Raw genomic sequence first — 17,568 nt, forward strand, 5'->3', positions numbered from 1 at the left:
GCACGCTTCAAATCATCCCACAGATTTTCAATGATATTCAGGTCTGGGGACTGGGATGGCCATTCCAGAACATTGTAATTGTTCCTCTGCATGAATGCCTGAGTAGACTTGGAGCGGTGTTTTGGATCATTGTCTTGCTGAAATATCCATCCCCTGCGTAACTTCAACTTCGTCACTGATTCTTGCACATTATTGTCAAGAATCTGCTGATACTGAGTTGAATTCATGCGACCCTCAACTTTAACAAGATTCCCGGTGCCGGCATTGGCCACACAGCCCCAAAGCGTGATAAAACTTCCACCAAATTTTACTGTGGGTAGTAAGTGCTTTTCTTGGAATGCCATGTTTTTTGCCTCCATGCATAACGCCTTTTTGTATGGCCAAACAACTCCATCTTTGTTTCATCATTCCACAGGACCTTCTTCCAAAATGTAACTGGCTTGTCCAAATGTGCTTTTGCATACCTCAGGTGACTCTGTTTGTGGCGTGCTTGCGGAAACAGCTTCTTTCACATCACTCTCCCATACAGCTTCTCCTTGTGCAACGTGCGCTGTATTGTTGACCGATGCACATTGACACTATCTGCAGCAAGTAGATGCTGCAGGTCTTTGGAGGTGGTCTGTGGATTGTCCTTGACTGTTCTCACCATTCTTCTTCTCTGCCTTTCTGATATTTTTCTTGGCCTGCCACTTCTGGGCTTGACAAGAACTGTACCTGTGTTCTTCCATTTCCTTACTATGTTCCTCGCAGTGGAAACTGACAGTTTAAATCTCTGAGACAACTTTTTGTATCCTTCCCTTGAACAACTATGTTGAATAATCTTTGTTTTCAGATCATTTGAGAGTTGTTTTGAGGAGCCCTTGATGCCACTCTTCATAGGAGATTCAAATAGAACAATTTGCAAGTGGCCACCTTAAATACCTTTTCTCATGACTGGATACACCCGCCTATGAAGTTCAAAGCTCAATGAGGTTACAAAACCAATTTAGTGCTTTAGTAAGGGGTACTTCACATACAGCGAGATCGCTACTGAGATCGCTGCTGAGTCACGTTTTTTGTGACCTCATTAGCGATCTCGCTGTGTGTGACACTGAGCAGCGATCTGGCCCCTGCTGTGAGATCGCTGCTCGTTACACACAGTGCTGGTTCGTTTTTTTATTGCTGCTCTCCCGCTGATAAGCACACATCGCTGTGTGTGACAGCGAGAGAGCAACAATCCTGAATGTGCAGGGACCAGGAGCCGGCGTCTGACAGCCTGCGGTAAGCCATAACCAAGGTAAACATCGGGTAACCAAGGTGGTTACCCGATATTTACCTTCGTTTCCAGCCTCCGCAGCTCTCACGCTGCCAGTGCCGGCTCCTGCTCCCTGCACACGCTAAGTTAAGCGGTGTGAGCTGGTAACTAAGGTAAACATCGGGTAACCATACCCGATGTTTACCTTAGTTACCAGTGTCCGCAGCTTCCAGACGCCGGCTCCGTGCAAGCGCAGCGTCGCTTGCACGTCGCTGCTGGCTGGGGGCTGGTCACTGGTCGCTGGTGAGATCTGCCTGTTTGACAGCTCACCAGCGACCATGTAGCGATGCAGCAGTGATCCTGACCAGGTCAGATCGCTGGTCGGATCGCTGCTGCATCGCTAAGTGTGAAGGTACCCTTAGTCAGTAAAAAGTAGTTAGGAGTGTTCAAATCAAGAAATTGATAAGGGTGCTCATACTTTTGCACAGGTCAAATTTTGTTTAAATGCGGCTTGCACATTTTCTGTTAGTACAATAAACCTCATTTCAATCAAGAAATATTACTCAGTCCATCAGCTATTAGATATATGAAACTGAAATAGCTGCTGCAAAAACCCAAATTGTTATAAAGAAAAAAGGTTAACATTAATAGGGGTGCCCAAACATTTTCATATGACTGTATATGAGCTCTAACTCAGATTATAAGACCCTCATGTATATATGAGGTAGTTAGGTCAGGTCAGGAGACCTTGATTATTTATATGAGGTAGGCTGGGTATTTCAATCTACATACACGTGAATCCGGTCTAATGAAGATACAGTTTCATTAGTCCCCAAAAATGTAGCAAACTCACTGTTTTCAGATTGCCAGATATAAATATATCAAAGCTAATCCATGGAAAAGTGTAGTTAGTCATGGGAACCAACATGAACATCTAACATTCCTCACATTTTATAGCTTCATTAAAAAAATGAAAGCCACAACCTGATTGGCTTCCATGGGTCCACTTTTCCTTTTCATTAGTTTTGATACATTTCCCACAGTAAAAAAATCATCAAAATTGTTTTCATGTGGGTCAATGCAAAAATGCATACATGATCATTTTCATTGAAAGCAGAACATTTTCTTTAGGGTTCTACATACATGACCCAATCTGATGAGCAATCTGACACCCAATGGAGCGTTGAGGTTATCTACAAACATTGACATATGTGAAGGAATTACTTGTATATGCAGACTCAGGTAGTTCTATTAGTTCCCCTATACCTATAGATACGTAGGTTCATCGTTAGTGTTACTTTAATCCATTAGGAGTCTCCATTCTATTCACATACTTCTGGCTTCCTTCCTGACTGGGGGGTGTAAGTCACTAACGTCCAAGTATTTCTTGGCTGTCTCTTATGTATGGTCGCCTGGCAGTCTCTGCTGAATCTTCCAAATTCTTTTCTGGCACACTCACTGTTCTTTATTGTAGGCCTTTATGCAGCTCAGTCTAGATGGATGTCTCTCTGCCAGCTCTCTACTCCATAGCTCTCTACCATAGTCTTTCATCGGACACCTTCTATCCAGCAATCGATAGCCCCCACTTTTGTTACAACCATATGTGATAAATATGGCACTATGGTACACACAGACACACACACACACACACACATATATACAATATATATATACAGTTAGGTCCAGAAATATTTGGACAGTGACACAAGTTTTGTTATTTTAGCTGTTTACAAAAACATGTTCAGAAATACAATTATATATATAATATGGACTGAAAGTGCACACTCCCAGCTGCAATATGAGAGTTTTCACATCCAAATCGGAGAAAGGGTTTAGGAATCATAGCTCTGTAATGCATAGCCTCCTCTTTTTCAAGGGACCAAAAGTAATTGGACAAGGCACTCTAAGGGCGGACATTAACTCTGAAGGCGTCTCCCTCATTAACCTGTAATCAATGAAGTAGTTAAAAGGTCTGGGGTTGATTACAGGTGTGTGGTTTTGCATTTGGAAGCTGTTGCTGTGACCAGACAACATGCGGTCTAAGGAACTCTCAATTGAGGTGAAGCAGAACATCCTGAGGCTGAAAAAAAAGAAAAAATCCATCAGAGAGATAGCAGACATGCTTGGAGTAGCAAAATCAACAGTCGGGTACATTCTGAGAAAAAAGGAATTGACTGGTGAGCTTGGGAACTCAAAAAGGCCTGGGTGTCCACGGATGACAACAGTGGTGGATGATCGCCGCATACTTTCTTTGGTGAAGAAGAACCCGTTCACAACATCAACTGAAGTCCAGAACACTCTCAGTGAAGTAGGTGTATCTGTCTCTAAGTCAGCAGTAAAGAGAAGACTCCATGAAAGTAAATACAAAGGGTTCACATCTAGATGCAAACCATTCATCAATTCCAAAAATAGACAGGCCAGAGTTAAATTTGCTGAAAAACAACTCATGAAGCCAGCTCAGTTCTGGAAAAGTATTCTATGGACAGATGAGACAAAGATCAACCTGTACCAGAATGATGGGAAGAAAAAAGTTTGGAGAAGAAAGAGAACGGCACATGATCCAAGGCACACCACATCCTCTGTAAAACATGGTGGAGGCAACGTGATGGCATGGGCATGCATGGCTTTCAATGGCACTGGGTCACTTGTGTTTATTGATGACATAACAGCAGACAAGAGTAGCCGGATGAATTCTGAAGTGTACCGGGATATACTTTCAGCCCAGATTCAGCCAAATGCCACAAAGTTGATCGGACGGCGCTTCATAGTACAGATGGACAATGACCCCAAGCATACAGCCAAAGCTACCCAGGAGTTAATGAGTGCAAAAAAGTGGAACATTCTGCAATGGCCAAGTCAATCACCAGATCTTAACCCAATTGAGCATGCATTTCACTTGCTCAAATCCAGACTTAAGACAGAAAGACCCACAAACAAGCAAGACCTGAAGGCTGCGGCTGTAAAGGCCTGGCAAAGCATTAAGAAGGAGGAAACCCAGCGTTTGGTGATGTCCATGGGTTCCAGACTTAAGGCAGTGATTGCCTCCAAAGGATTCGCAACAAAATATTGAAAATAAAAATATTTTGTTTGGGTTTGGTTTATTTGTCCAATTACTTTTGACCTCCTAAAATGTGGAGTGTTTGTAAAGAAATGTGTACAATTCCTACAATTTCTATCAGATATTTTTGTTCAAACCTTCAAATTAAACGTTACAATCTGCACTTGAATTCTGTTGTAGAGGTTTCATTTCAAATCCAATGTGGTGGCATGCAGAGCCCAACTCGCGAAAATTGTGTCCCTGTCCAAATATTTCTGGACCTAACTGTATATATATATATATTTATATTTGCATTCTTGTGGTGTTGTCACGTGTATAATGAGGAAGAAAAACATATAATTCGACTATCATTATGATTTTTGATGCTTAGGCATTATCATTAGGCAGCTAAAACCTGTATACCTGTAAACTTACCCTCAACCGGTGTTTCCCCCAAAATTAACCCTACCCCAAAAATAAGCCCTAGCACATTTTAAGGGGCAAAAAATAATATAAGACAGTGTCTTATTTTCGGGGAAACACGTTTTGTATGGAGTACTGATATGAATGTCTAAAAATATATTCTAAACACAGCAGTTCTTGTAACATGGAGTCCGTCCAGCTGATATTATCAAATGATACATATGAGTTTACGTACAATATCTTCTTTACATGTATTTATCAATTGGTGGCCCTATAGCTGCAAGGCAGAAAGTGATGGGTTAATGCCGGTACTTACCAAATAGTTCATGGTTTCTGTTGTAGGATCCACTTGTAATCCACCTGTTCAGTACCAATCTGATATAATCCTATCCCTAGGTGGTTATTGATACCAGATCTGGACACAGCAGACTTTATTCTTCTCCTTCTTACTTTATGCCAAGCATTTCCCAACAGTGACTGTCACCAATCTGCTTTATGAATGGTGTATGCAATGTTGCAGGGCTGGATATCACAGACTGTCTCTCTGGACCTCTCCTGCTGATGACAGACTGTCTCTCTGGACCTCTCCTGCTGATTACAGACTGTCTCTCTGGACCTCTCCTGCTGATGACAGACTGTCTCTCTGGACCTCTCCTGAAGATGACAGACTGTCTCTCTGGACCTCTCCTGCTGATGACAGACTGTCTCTCTGGACCTCTCCTGCTGATGACAGCCGGTTTCTCTGGACCTCTCCTGCTGATGACAGCCGGTTTCTCTGGACCTCTCCTGCTGATGACAGACTGTCTCTCTGGACCTCTCCTGCTGATGACAGCCGGTTTCTCTGGACCTCTCCTGCTGATGACAGCCGGTTTCTCTGGACCTCTCCTGCTGATGACAGACTGTCTCTCTAGACCTCTCCTGATGATGACAGCCGGTCTCTCTGGACCTCTCCTGCTGATCACAGACTGTCTCTCTGGACCTCTCCTGCTGATGACAGACTGTCTCTCTGGACCTCTCCTGCTGATGACAGCCGGTCTCTCTGGACGTCTCCTGCTGATCACAGACTGTCTCTCTGGACCTCTCCTGCTGATCACAGACTGTCTCTCTGGACCTCTGCTGCTGATGACAGTCTGTCTCTCTGCACCTCTTCTGCTGATGACAGACTGTCTCTTTAATACCTCTCCTTCTGATGTCTCGTTGACAATTGGTCATTGAATTTGGTGACTATACCTCTCATGTTCCCCCTGGCAGTCTGCTGGGTAGACAGGATCCCAGGAGCTTGGGTCAGGCACCGGTAGGCTCTGCAGTCCCGGCTCCTGCTCTCCCTGAATCCAGTATTCCTGCCTCTGATCCAGTTACTTCCGTATTTCTGTCCTCCTTGTATCCCTGGATGTCTCTTGATCCTCCAGGCGGTCTCTTTCTGTGGTTGGGAGCTTCCTGCTCTTTGTGTCTCATGCAGTCTCCCTGGATTCCTGGCTGTCTCTATTGCAGCCTCTTTCCCTGTCTCTTACACAGAGAGGAGAGAGGAGGAGATTCTGGGGGAGAGGTAACATTATCCCATCAATGCCTCAGCCCAGACCCCTCTTTCCAGGCACTGCTCTCATTGGCTGTCTCTGCTTTCTAATGCTAATGACTACAGGGGGAGGGTAACTCTCTGGTAAAGGAGGTGTGAGACTGCCACAGTCTGGTGCTCCAAGGCATGATATTCCTGGCATGGATAAATGAATGGAAGGAACATTGCAGAATATTTGTCCTAGTCCTACAGCTAAAAAATAATGCATGATATAATGTTTTGTTATCCAGCTGATTTTTAGGAAATCTCACCTAATCCTCTACGGGTGGCTCAGATGTGACTGCACAATCCTAGCTTTTCAATAGCGGATAAGGCTTTACAGCGTCAAGTCTCCATGAGTTGTCTCAGAGCTCGTCAGTCTGCTGGCGTCCATCCCACCAAGCTTGGAGAAGATGACTGGTGGGGAACGATCAACCATATGGAAAAGTCTTTAGGGACATTCCAGCCGCAGGGCAACTAAAGCTGGCCCAGCCATTGACCTACCAATTATTTCCTAAAGGCCATCCAACATTTTTTTATTTTTTTTGGTCAGCATTGGATTTCACAAGTAAATTCGTGACAATGCACATTCTGATGTATACACTTCATCGTGTTCTGGAGATATATATTTTCATTTTTCTTCAAATCGATTGAGGTCAGAGATTACCAAAGTAACTAAAAATTCTATAATACCTATAAATAATTAATTATACTTAAAGGGGTTGTCCATCCCAGTGCTAATTTTCGCCAAGCAGTACACTGTTAGGATTCGGCTTTGCTTATTGGTTGAAGTGGTCGTCATGTGACGTAAGTATATGATTTAAATACGGTCACATGCCAACTAGCACCTCATCCACTTCTGTTAGAAGAACGCCAAGCCACGTACTCGCGAATGGGGGAGTTGACTAGTCACACGATAACCAGCTGTTTAATTAGTTTCTCCCAATCAGGGGCACTGCAGCCAAATTTGAGATGCTGCCCCCTGACTGCTTGCCCCCTATGCTAGATTAGGAGGTCCCCCCTGGAAAGACACTGTTCAGCTGCCCCCGCCTCCTGTGGTATGACTGTGTCGCCCTGGACAAGCCAGGGGCCACAGAGCACAACACCTACACACCCCACACTCCCTGCAGGCACATTAAGGTCAGACACAAAACCCTTGTTGCCTTCCTCCAGGGGCTGATGTCCACACCAGGGGGTGGAGCCAGGCGGTTGGTCTCCACCCACCAAGGAGTTCACAGTCCTGGAGGAGGGAAAAGGAGTAGTTCAGTTTTGACAGTGAAAGTGGAAGGAGGGAAAGTGAGCAGTAGTGAAGTGGCAAGAGAGCAGACTGAAGTGAGTCCGGGTGTGTGGCCCGGACGGAGCAGCAAGGTTGGCAGACGGTGGTGACCGTCTGCAGGAGTGGCCTATCGGAGTTTGCCGTAAGGACCGTGGACGGGCGGTGGCCCGACGGTACCGGACCGGTACACAAGGAGAAGCCAGCACCATTGGCAGGGGCTTTTCGGACCCCGGCAAGGCTAGGAGTCGCCGTGAAGTTGCCGAATCCGTTAGTGAAGGGGACCTCCGGGTTTCTAAACAGTCAAGTCCCGACAGAAGACAACCGTCCAACCGTGAAGGGGAGACTGCCACCGCCAAGGGCAACCGTTTCCGAGGGCCAGCGCCTGCGGGCAAAAGGGGCTCCTCCGGCCTACATCCAAGTCGGGGAGCGGGTTACCGGTGGGAACCCATCGGAATCAACATAGAACATAGGTGCAGGGAGAGACAGTCATCACTAACCTGCAGGGAACTACAACACCGCAGCCGTCCGAGGGACCCGTCCATCCAGCCGCTTGTTTTACCGTGAACTGTGTCATCATCATTGGGCTGAGTGAGTACCTCCGTGTCGTGCGGCACAACGCTGCCCCTGCGACCCTGCACCTCATCATGCCCCGCAACCCGCCTGTCATTCAACGCTTACCCCATCACCGGGCCCCGGGACAACCAACCCCCTACCCACGGAGGGGAGAAATAACAACTAAAGCTGCTCCCTGTCACCGCTCCCGGGATCCCCGTCCAGAGCAGCGGTGGTGCCCACGCAATCACCACAACCGTGGGTGGCGTCACGGACAATATCCCCAAAACCCAAACCACCCCTTTTCACTCACGGGCGAGGAGTGCCGCTCGAGTCCCCGGGATCCGGCCCATTGCTCGAGCCACCGAGCAGCAGCAGCCGCAGAGCAGCGTCAGCCGGAACCGAGCAGTGGGAGAGCGCAGCGTCCCCTCCTCCGCCCGCGACAACTTGGCGTCATGAACAGGATCTTACCGCTCTGCCGTCTGGTAGAGGTGCGCCTTGTTACCACCGGAGGTGTCCGGCCAAAAAATTTCAGAAGCCGCCATCTTTGGCGCGAAAAGTTCCCGCTCGAGCGTCTCCTCGAGTAGTGGAGGCGCGAAGGCCAAAACCCCGCCCCTGTAGAGGAGGAGCCGAAAAGAGGCTAAGGGGGACGAAATGGCGGCTGGCCGCATGTGAGCGCGGCTATGGAAGCAGGGACGCCAGGACCCTGCGGCCATTTACTGGTTCCTGGAAGAGGCCGCTGCTAAGGATGCTGAGTCTGACCGACAACACCGTGATCCCCGCACCTGGCACCGCAGCCTGGGTGGAAGTCCGGACCGTCCAGCTAAGCAGCCATCTGCAGGTCCGCATGCAGCTCCTCCTGGAGGAGTGGGAGGCCGACATGGCGGAAGTGGTGGCGACCATACGGAGACGCGAGGTGGAGAGAGTCTTGGAAGGGAGGGTAAGTGACCCACGCCCCTGGGCCCCTAGTGGGTCGGTCATCGCGGCTGAGGGACCCGGTCCATACCCGCTCGCCCTGCTACCTTCCCCGCTACCTGTGTTGGCTGCTGCTGCCCCACCACTAGGCCCGCTACCACCACCACCGGTAGCGGTACCCTGCCAATCCGCCCCGGCGGACCGACCTGCAGCAGAAGTTCGTGACCGCCCTGATCCGCTTCCATGGAAGAAGCCGAAGGCTAAGGCCGTCAGCAAAGATGCACCGGAGGCACGGCGGGGACGCAGCTGCCAGGAGGCAGAGCAGGCCATGTCACAGCGGGGTCCCTCATTACTGAAGGTGCTGGTCGTAGCCGACACGGAGGGACTCTGGCTGGGTCCGTCCCCCGCACACGCTGAACCGGAGCAAGCAGAAAGTGCTCCATACTGGGAGCGGCGGCAACGGCAGCTGCACAGGGAGATCGATGCCCGTGAGGGGTGTAAAGCGGATGTGCATGCCCGCATGAATATGGAGGAAGATCACCCGCAGCGAGCTACCATCGGGGTCCACAGCGGTGCACCATGTGAAGGTGGCACTAGAGCCCCGCGATTGAGAATGGACTGTTGAGCAGTAAAAGTCGGCGGCCCTCCGCCTAAAAGTTGTCCCCGTTGGGACCACCACTGTTTAAAAGTTTTAAAGTATGAAAATGAATAATTGCTGAAAAGTCATCTGATTTACTGTTGATTGGAACCGGTCGTAGCCGGCAGCTGGTCCCCGTTGGGACCCCCCTTTATCTTGCATAGGAAGTTCTATGAACAGGCCCGAGAACTTGCAGGGCAACCACAAACTTAGTGGCTTGTAAATAAAAATGTTGTTGCAGCTTCCACCGTTACCGCCTCCGGAGAGGCAGATTGGAGGGAGGGCCCACAGTGGAGCAGGCTGGGGCCCAGCCACCACCGGAACCGGTGGCTACCCTCTGGGGGTTCCAGGGGCTCCCCATGGACGTGGGTCCCCTGGAAAGGACAGATCCCGCTCGGGTAACTTGGTGCAGGACTAGGGTCAAGCGGTGCTGCCTGTTTTCTTAGGGGCAGCATCAGGGCCAGGTTACTTGGGTGGGTGAGAGCGGAAGCCGTAACCGTTAACCGTTTGCAACGTTTAAGAAAGTACCTCCCGATGTGGGAAGATGTTATTATACTTGGATGTCTGTTACCGTTTTACCTTTTCATATTTTCCAGTTGGTGAAAATAAAACCGGTGATGGACGGGCAGCCCGAGGACGATCTGCATTTTGCTAAGGGGGAATGTGTCGCCCTGGACAAGACAGGGGCCACAGAGCACAACATCTACACACCCCACACTCCCTGCAGGCACATCAAGGTCAGACACAAAACCCTTGTTGCCTTCCTCCAGGGGCTGATGTCCACACCAGGGGGTGGAGCCAGGCGGTTGGTCTCCACCCACCAAGGAGTTCACAGTCCTGGAGGAGGGAAAAAGAGCAGTTCAGTTTTGACAGTGAAAGTGGAAGGAGGGAAAGTGAGCAGTAGTGAAGTGGCAAGAGAGCAGACTGAAGTGAGTCCGGGTGTGTGGCCCGGACGGAGCAGCAAGGTTGGCAGACGGTGGTGACCGTCTGCAGGAGTGGCCTATCGGAGTTTGCCGTAAGGACCGTGGACGGGCGGTGGCCCGGCGGTACCGGACCGGTACACAAGGAGAAGCCAGCACCATTGGCAGGGGCTTTTCGAACCCCGGCAAGGCTAGGAGTCGCCGTGAAGTTGCCGAATCCGTTAGTGAAGGGGACCTCCGGGTTTCTAAACAGTCAAGTCCCGACAGAAGGCAACCGTCCAACCGTGAAGGGGAGACACCGCCACCGCCAAGGGCAACCGTTTCCCAGGGCCAGCGCCTGCGGGCAAAAGGGGCTCCTCCGGCCTACATCCAAGTCGGGGAGCGGATTACCGGTGGGAACCCATCGGAATCAACATAGAACATAGGTGCAGGGAGAGACAGTCATCACTAACCTGCAGGGAACTACAACACCGCAGCCGTCCGAGGGACCCGTCCATCCAGCCGCTTGTTTTACCGTGAACTGTGTCATCATCATTGGGCTGAGTGAGTACCTCCGTGTCATGCGGCACAGCGCTGCCCCTGCGACCCTGCACCTCATCAGGCCCCGCAACCCGCCTGTCATTCAACCCTTACCCCATCACCGGGCCCCGGGACAACCAACCCCCTACCCACGGAGGGGAGAAATAACAACTAAAGCTGCTCCCTGTCACCGCTCCCGGGATCCCCGTCCAGAGCAGCGGTGGTGTCCACGCAATCACCACAACCGTGGGTGGCGTCACGGACAATATCCCCAAAACCCAAACCACCCCTTTTCACTCACGGGCGAGGAGCGCCGCTCGAGTCCCCGGGATCCGGCCCATCGCTCGAGCCACCGAGCAGCAGCAGCCGCAGAGCAGCGGCAGCCGGAACCGAGCAGTGGGAGAGCGCAGCGTCCCCTCCTCCGCCCGCGACATGACTGGCTCTTGCCCCGCCTTCCGGATATATGTCACCGCGCTGCCCAGCTTCCGGTCTCTCTGTTCCAGGACCCGGACCTGTTTGGGCAGCTGGTAGCATGTACCCGCTCCAGGAGGTGGTAAGAGAGGTATCAGCAGGCAGGGATGCGACCTGCTCATGGCGCTTTAGCTGTGAGCGGCTCCCTCCCTACTGAGGCACAAGCGACATGTGCCGGCGAGCGGCGTTCTAAGGGAACTACCCACCCGCCGGCCCGCTTGTGCTTCGCGCTCTTTGTCTTTGGCCCCGCCCACTAGCTTGTGCTCGTCGTCAGTCAGCCCCAACCCCCCTTATCAGCAGGGAAGGAAGCGTCCTGCTCCTGGCACTGTTAGCTGTGAGCGGCTCCCTCCCTGCTGAGGCTCAAGCTATGTGTGCCGGCAGGCGGTGTTCTAAGGGAACTACCCGCCCGCCGGTCAGTTTGAGCTGCTGCTAAATTTGAAAAAGAGCGCTTCGCGCTCTTTGCCGATGGCCCCGCCCACCCGCCTGTCACCGCCAGCAGTACGGAGGAGCATGGAGATTAGAGTGCAGGCTGAAGGTCGGTGCAGTCCCTATCACAGCACAGGTGGCACTGCAGTGGGGAATGTACTGTGCAGGCACTAACCTGCAGGAGATAAAAACCCTACCCCACACACACACTCAACCACCCCCCCATCCTCCGTTTGTATGCCCCAGTATACCAAGGGGGCTAGCCTGGGAATGAGCCAGGGGACAGGTGGTTCTCCCAGTGAGCGGGTGGGTTAAGAGGTACTGTTAGGACCTACTTCAACTGTTTCTGGTCGAGGAGGGCGGAAAGGGAACATTTGCAATATGCAAGGAGCAGCAGCCAGCAGGTGGCATGGTCCCCTCCTGCTGATACCCCACCTCATCCACAAATTAGTGTGCTGGTGTTTTGTCCCTTTATGGGCCACCGTGATGCCACAGGACAACACCCGGACCCCCACCCCAGGCCAAACCCCATCCCATTTGACACTTTACAATGGGGAACGTTGATAGCCTCCCTCCCCCGTTGTCACACATGGGTTTCAGCATGTTATTGCGGCGGTGGGTGGCGGTGCCTACCTTCGCGCTGTGCTGGTATGTGCAGGGACCCCGGCCACGGAGGCAGTCTATGGCGCGGGTACTCGCCGTGACCGGAGTCTGTCATCTTCACCCTGAACCCCCCCCTTCTTTTTTCTTAAGAATAAGCTCCTGTGAGGTCCCGTGGGCGGACGACGAGCACCTGAGCATTGGTCAGGACAGCGGGGTTGCGGTCGGCATCTGGCGAGCAAATTCAGAGCCGGGTCTGACATGACCTGCATCACCTGGTGAGTACCCTGATGGGGAGTGCGGGGTGGGATAAGTGGCCCTGGGGAAGGTAACGGGATGTTCCCAGCAGGGCTGTGGAGTCGGAGTCGGAGCTCATTTTGGTGGAGTCGGAGTCGGTATAAAATGCACCGACTCCTAAAATATATAATAAATTGGGGACAGTAGTGCAATGCAGAATGTGCTGAATATTTTACTAAATAATAACATTTAGTATAATGCTTATATTTAAGTGAAAAATTTATTGTAGTACAATGTGAACATCAGACATTTAATTATTTTTATGATACAATAATCAATATATTTGGATAGAACATAAAATATACTTATTAGAATACAACTCTAGAACACAAAAAATTAATAAATTGTAAATATGTCATGCAATATATATATATATATATATATATATATATATATGTATATATATATATATATATATATATATATATATATATATACACACACACAAGATAAATACACACACAAGATATACAGTGCCTACAAGTAGTATTCAACCCCCTGCAGATTTAGCAGGTTTGATAAGATGCAAATAAGTTAGAGCCTGCAAACTTCAAACAAGACCAGGATTTATTAACAGATGCATAAATCTTACAAACCAACAAGTTATGTTGCTCAGTTAAATTTTAATACATTTTCAACATAAAAGTGTGGGTCAATTATTATTCAACGCCTAGGTTTAATATTTTATGGAATAACCCTTGTTTGCAATTACAGCTAATAATCGTCTTTTATAAGACCTGATCAGGCCGGCACAGGTCTCTGGAGTTATCTTGGCCCACTCCTCCATGGAGATCTTCTCCAAGTTATCTAGGTTCTTTGGGTGTCTCATGTGGACTTTAATCTTGAGCTCCTTCCACAAGTTTTCAATTGGGTTAAAGTCAGGAGACTGACTAGGCCACTGCAACACCTTGATTTTTTTCCCTCTTGAACCAGGCCTTGGTTTTCTTGGCTGTGTGCTTTGGGTCGTTGTCTTGTTGGAAGATGAAATGACGACCCATCTTAAGATCCTTGATGGAGGAGCGGAGGTTCTTGGCCAAAATCTCCAGGTAGGCCGTGCTATCCATCTTCCCATGGATGCGGACCAGATGGCCAGGCCCCTTGGCTGAGAAACAGCCCCACAGCATGATGCTGCCACCACCATGCTTGACTGTAGGGATGGTATTCTTGGGGGCGTATGCAGTGCCATCCAGTCTCCAAACGTCACGTGTGTGGTTGGCACCAAAGATCTCGATCTTGGTCTCATCAGACCAGAGAACCTTGAACCAGTCTGTCTCAGAGTCCTCTAAGTGATCATGAGCAAACTGTAGACGAGCCTTGACATGACGCTTTGAAAGTAAAGGTACCTTACGGGCTCGTCTGGAACGGAGACCATTGCGGTGGAGTACGTTACTTATGGTATTGACTGTAACCAATGTCCCCACTGCCATGAGATCTTCCCGGAGCTCCTTCCTTGTTGTCCTTGGGTTAGCCTTGACTCTTCGGACAAGCCTGGCCTCGGCATGGGTGGAAACTTTCAAAGGCTGTCCAGGCCGTGGAAGGCTAACAGTAGTTCCATAAGCCTTCCACTTCCGGATGATGCTCCCAACAGTGGAGACAGGTAGGCCCAACTCCTTGGAAAGGGTTTTGTACCCTTTGCCAGCCTTGTGACCCTCCACGATCTTGTCTCTGATGGCCTTTGAATGCCCCTTTGTCTTTCCCATGTTGACCAAGTATGAGTGCTGTTCACAAGTTTGGGGAGGGTCTTAATTAGTCAGAAAAGACTGGAAAAAGAGATAATTAATCCAAACATGTGAAGCTCATTGTTCTTTGTGCCTGAAATACTTCTTAATACTTTAGGGGAACCAAACAGAATTCTGGTGGTTTGAGGGGTTGAATAATAAATGACCCTCTGAATAAACTTTTCACAATTTAAAAAAAAAAAAAAAATAACATTCTTTTTTGCTGCAGTGCATTTCACACTTCCAGGCTGATCTACAGTCCAAATGTCACAATGCCAAGTTAATTCCGAATGTGTAAACCTGCTAAATCTGCAGGGGGTTGAATACTACTTGTAGGCACTGTATATGTAATCTACTGTATATTACATAGTTTATTACATATTTACAATTTATTACAGATTTTTTGTGTTCTAAAGTTGTATCCAATAAATATATTTTATGTTCTATCCAAATATATTGATTATTGTATCATAAAAATTATTAAATGTCTGATGTTCACATACACATGTTCATGTACTACAATAACTTTTTCACCTAACTATAAGCAATATATGTAGGAGTTGGAGTTGGAGTTGGAGTCGGTGCAAGAGAAATTGAGGAGTCAGCGTCTAAGGTTTGGCTTACCGACTCCACAGCCCTGGTTCCCAGGTAACAGGATTTCCACCCAGCCCTACATGCTGTCACTAAGTTATTTATAACAGACATTGTTGGTACTGAGGAAATCGCACCCCCCCCCTTTTTTTTGTTAAAAGCCGTGATAGTATCTGTCATCCCTACCTCTTGTGGTCAGCATTCCACGATCTGACTGCTCTAACTGTAAAGAAGCCTTCCCTATTTCGGAAGATTAAGTCTGGTGCTAGTTCTTTATATTGACCACACATGTATTTATACAAATGAGATCCCCTCAGAGTTGGTGACAATACAATGGAATCACGGGATCTAACCCCACTTTTATATACCCTAATTTAGTGCTATAATTGAAAGAAGGGATCTATATTGGTCACGGGTAATTTTATCGAAATGTCAGAAGTGTATTTTTCATGCAAGGAAAAAGAGATGCCGGTCTAATGGAGCGCTAGATCTGATTAAAGGAAACCAAGGGATGTTTTTTTTTTAGAAATATTTTAAAAAACAATCCTTTTATTAACCCCTTAAGGACGAAGCCAGTTTTGTACTTAATGCCCAGGCCATTTTTTGCAATTTTGACCAGTGTCACTTTATAAGGTTATAACTCTGGAACGCTTCAATGGATCCCGGTGATTCTGAGATTGTTTTTTTGTGACATATTGGGCTTTATGTTAGAGATAAATTTAGGATGATATTTTTTTATTTTATTTGTGAAAAAATCTGAAGTTTGACAAAAAAAAATAAAAATTTTGCAATTTTCAAACTTTTAATTTTTATGCCCATAAACCGGAGAGTTATGTCACACAAAATAGTTAATAAATAACATTTCCCACTTGTCTAGTTTAGATCAGCGCAATTTTTGAAACAAAATTTTTTGAGGTTAGGAAGTTAGAAGGGTTCAAAGTTCATCAGCAATTTCCGATTTTTTCAACAAAATTTACAAAACCATTTTTTTAGGGACCACATCACATTTGAAGTGACTTTGAGAGGCCTGGGTGACAGAAAATACCCAAAAGTGACACCATTCTAAAACCTGCACCCCTCAAGGTACTCAAAACCACATTCAAGAAGTTTATTAACCCTTCAGGTGCTTCACAGGAACTAAAGTAATGTGGAATGAAAAAAAATAAAATTTAACATTTTACCTAAAAATGTTGCTTTAACAATAATTTTCTTACTTTTTCAAGAGGTAACACCAAAACTTGGACCTCACACTTTGTTACCCACTTTCGTATGAGCGCGCTGATACCCCACATGTGGTCAGAAACCTTTGTTTGGGTAAATGGGAGAGTTTGGAACGAAAGGAGCAATATTTGAATTTTGGAAAGCAAAGTTGGCTGAAACAGATTGCGGGCACCATGTTGCATTTACAGATCCCCTAAGGTACCTAAACAGCAGGAATCCCGCTCAAGTGACCCCATTTTGGAAACTAGACCCCTTAAGGCTTCTATCGAGGGGTATTCTGAGCATTTTGGACCCACAGGTACTTCACAGATTTTGATAACGTTACGTTGTCATATTGAAAATTGTCATTTTTTTCTCAAAAATGTTGCTTTAGCATCAATTCTCTCACTTTTTCAAGAGGTAATTCCAAAAATTTGACCCAAATCTTTGTTACCCACTTTTTTATGAGCGCGGTGATACCTCACATGTGGTCTGAAACCTTTGTATGGACAAATGGGAGGGTTTGGAACGAAAGGAGCAATATTTGAATTTTGTAAAGGAAATTTGGCTGAAAAAGATTGGCGGCACCATGTCGCATTTGGAGGACCCCTAAGGTACGTAAACAGCAAAAAAACACCACAAGTGACCCCATATTGGAAACTAGGCCTCTCAAGGAATTTATCTAGATCTTTAGTGAGTACCCTGAACCCCCAGGTGCTTCACAGAAGTTTATAACGTTGAGCCATGAAAATAAAAAAATAAAATTTTACCACAAAATTGTTACTTCAACCAGGTAGCTTTTTTTCACAAGGGTAACAGGAAAAAAATCACCATGAAATTTATTGTGCAATTTCTCCTGAGTTTGGTGATATCTTATATGTGGTGGAAATCAACTGTTTGGGCACACGGCAGGTCTTGGAAGGGAAAGAGTGCCATTTGACTGCAAAATTGGCTGGAATCAATTGCAGACGTCATGTTGCATTAGGAGAGCCCCTGAGGTGCCTAAGCAGTGGAGGTCCCCCACAAGTGACCCCATTCTAGGAAATAGACCCCTAAGGAAAAAAAGCAGCATAAAATTTATTGTGCAATTTCTCCTGAGTATGCTGATACCTTATGTGTGGTGGAAATCAACTGTTTGGGTGCACAGCAGGGCTCGGAAGGGAAAAAGTGCCATTTGACTGAACATTTGGCTGGAATAAT

The 17,568-nt window shown here is 47.7% G+C and overlaps 1 protein-coding gene across 1 annotated transcript in view; it reads right to left on the minus strand.

Moving 5' to 3' along the window:
- BCAR1 (BCAR1 scaffold protein, Cas family member) overlaps positions 1 to 6,239 on the minus strand; it is a 209,498-nt gene extending 203,259 nt beyond the window's left edge. Inside the window, exon 1 of the mRNA XM_075325703.1 lies at positions 5,011 to 6,239. Coding sequence (XP_075181818.1) covers positions 5,011 to 5,022 — 12 coding nt within the window. The 5' untranslated portion in view covers positions 5,023 to 6,239. The remainder of the gene's footprint in view (positions 1 to 5,010) is intronic.
- Between the last annotated feature and the right edge of the window lie 11,329 nt (positions 6,240 to 17,568).

This window comes from Anomaloglossus baeobatrachus, chromosome 10, assembly GCF_048569485.1.
Source record: "Anomaloglossus baeobatrachus isolate aAnoBae1 chromosome 10, aAnoBae1.hap1, whole genome shotgun sequence".
NCBI lineage: Eukaryota > Metazoa > Chordata > Amphibia > Anura > Aromobatidae > Anomaloglossus > Anomaloglossus baeobatrachus.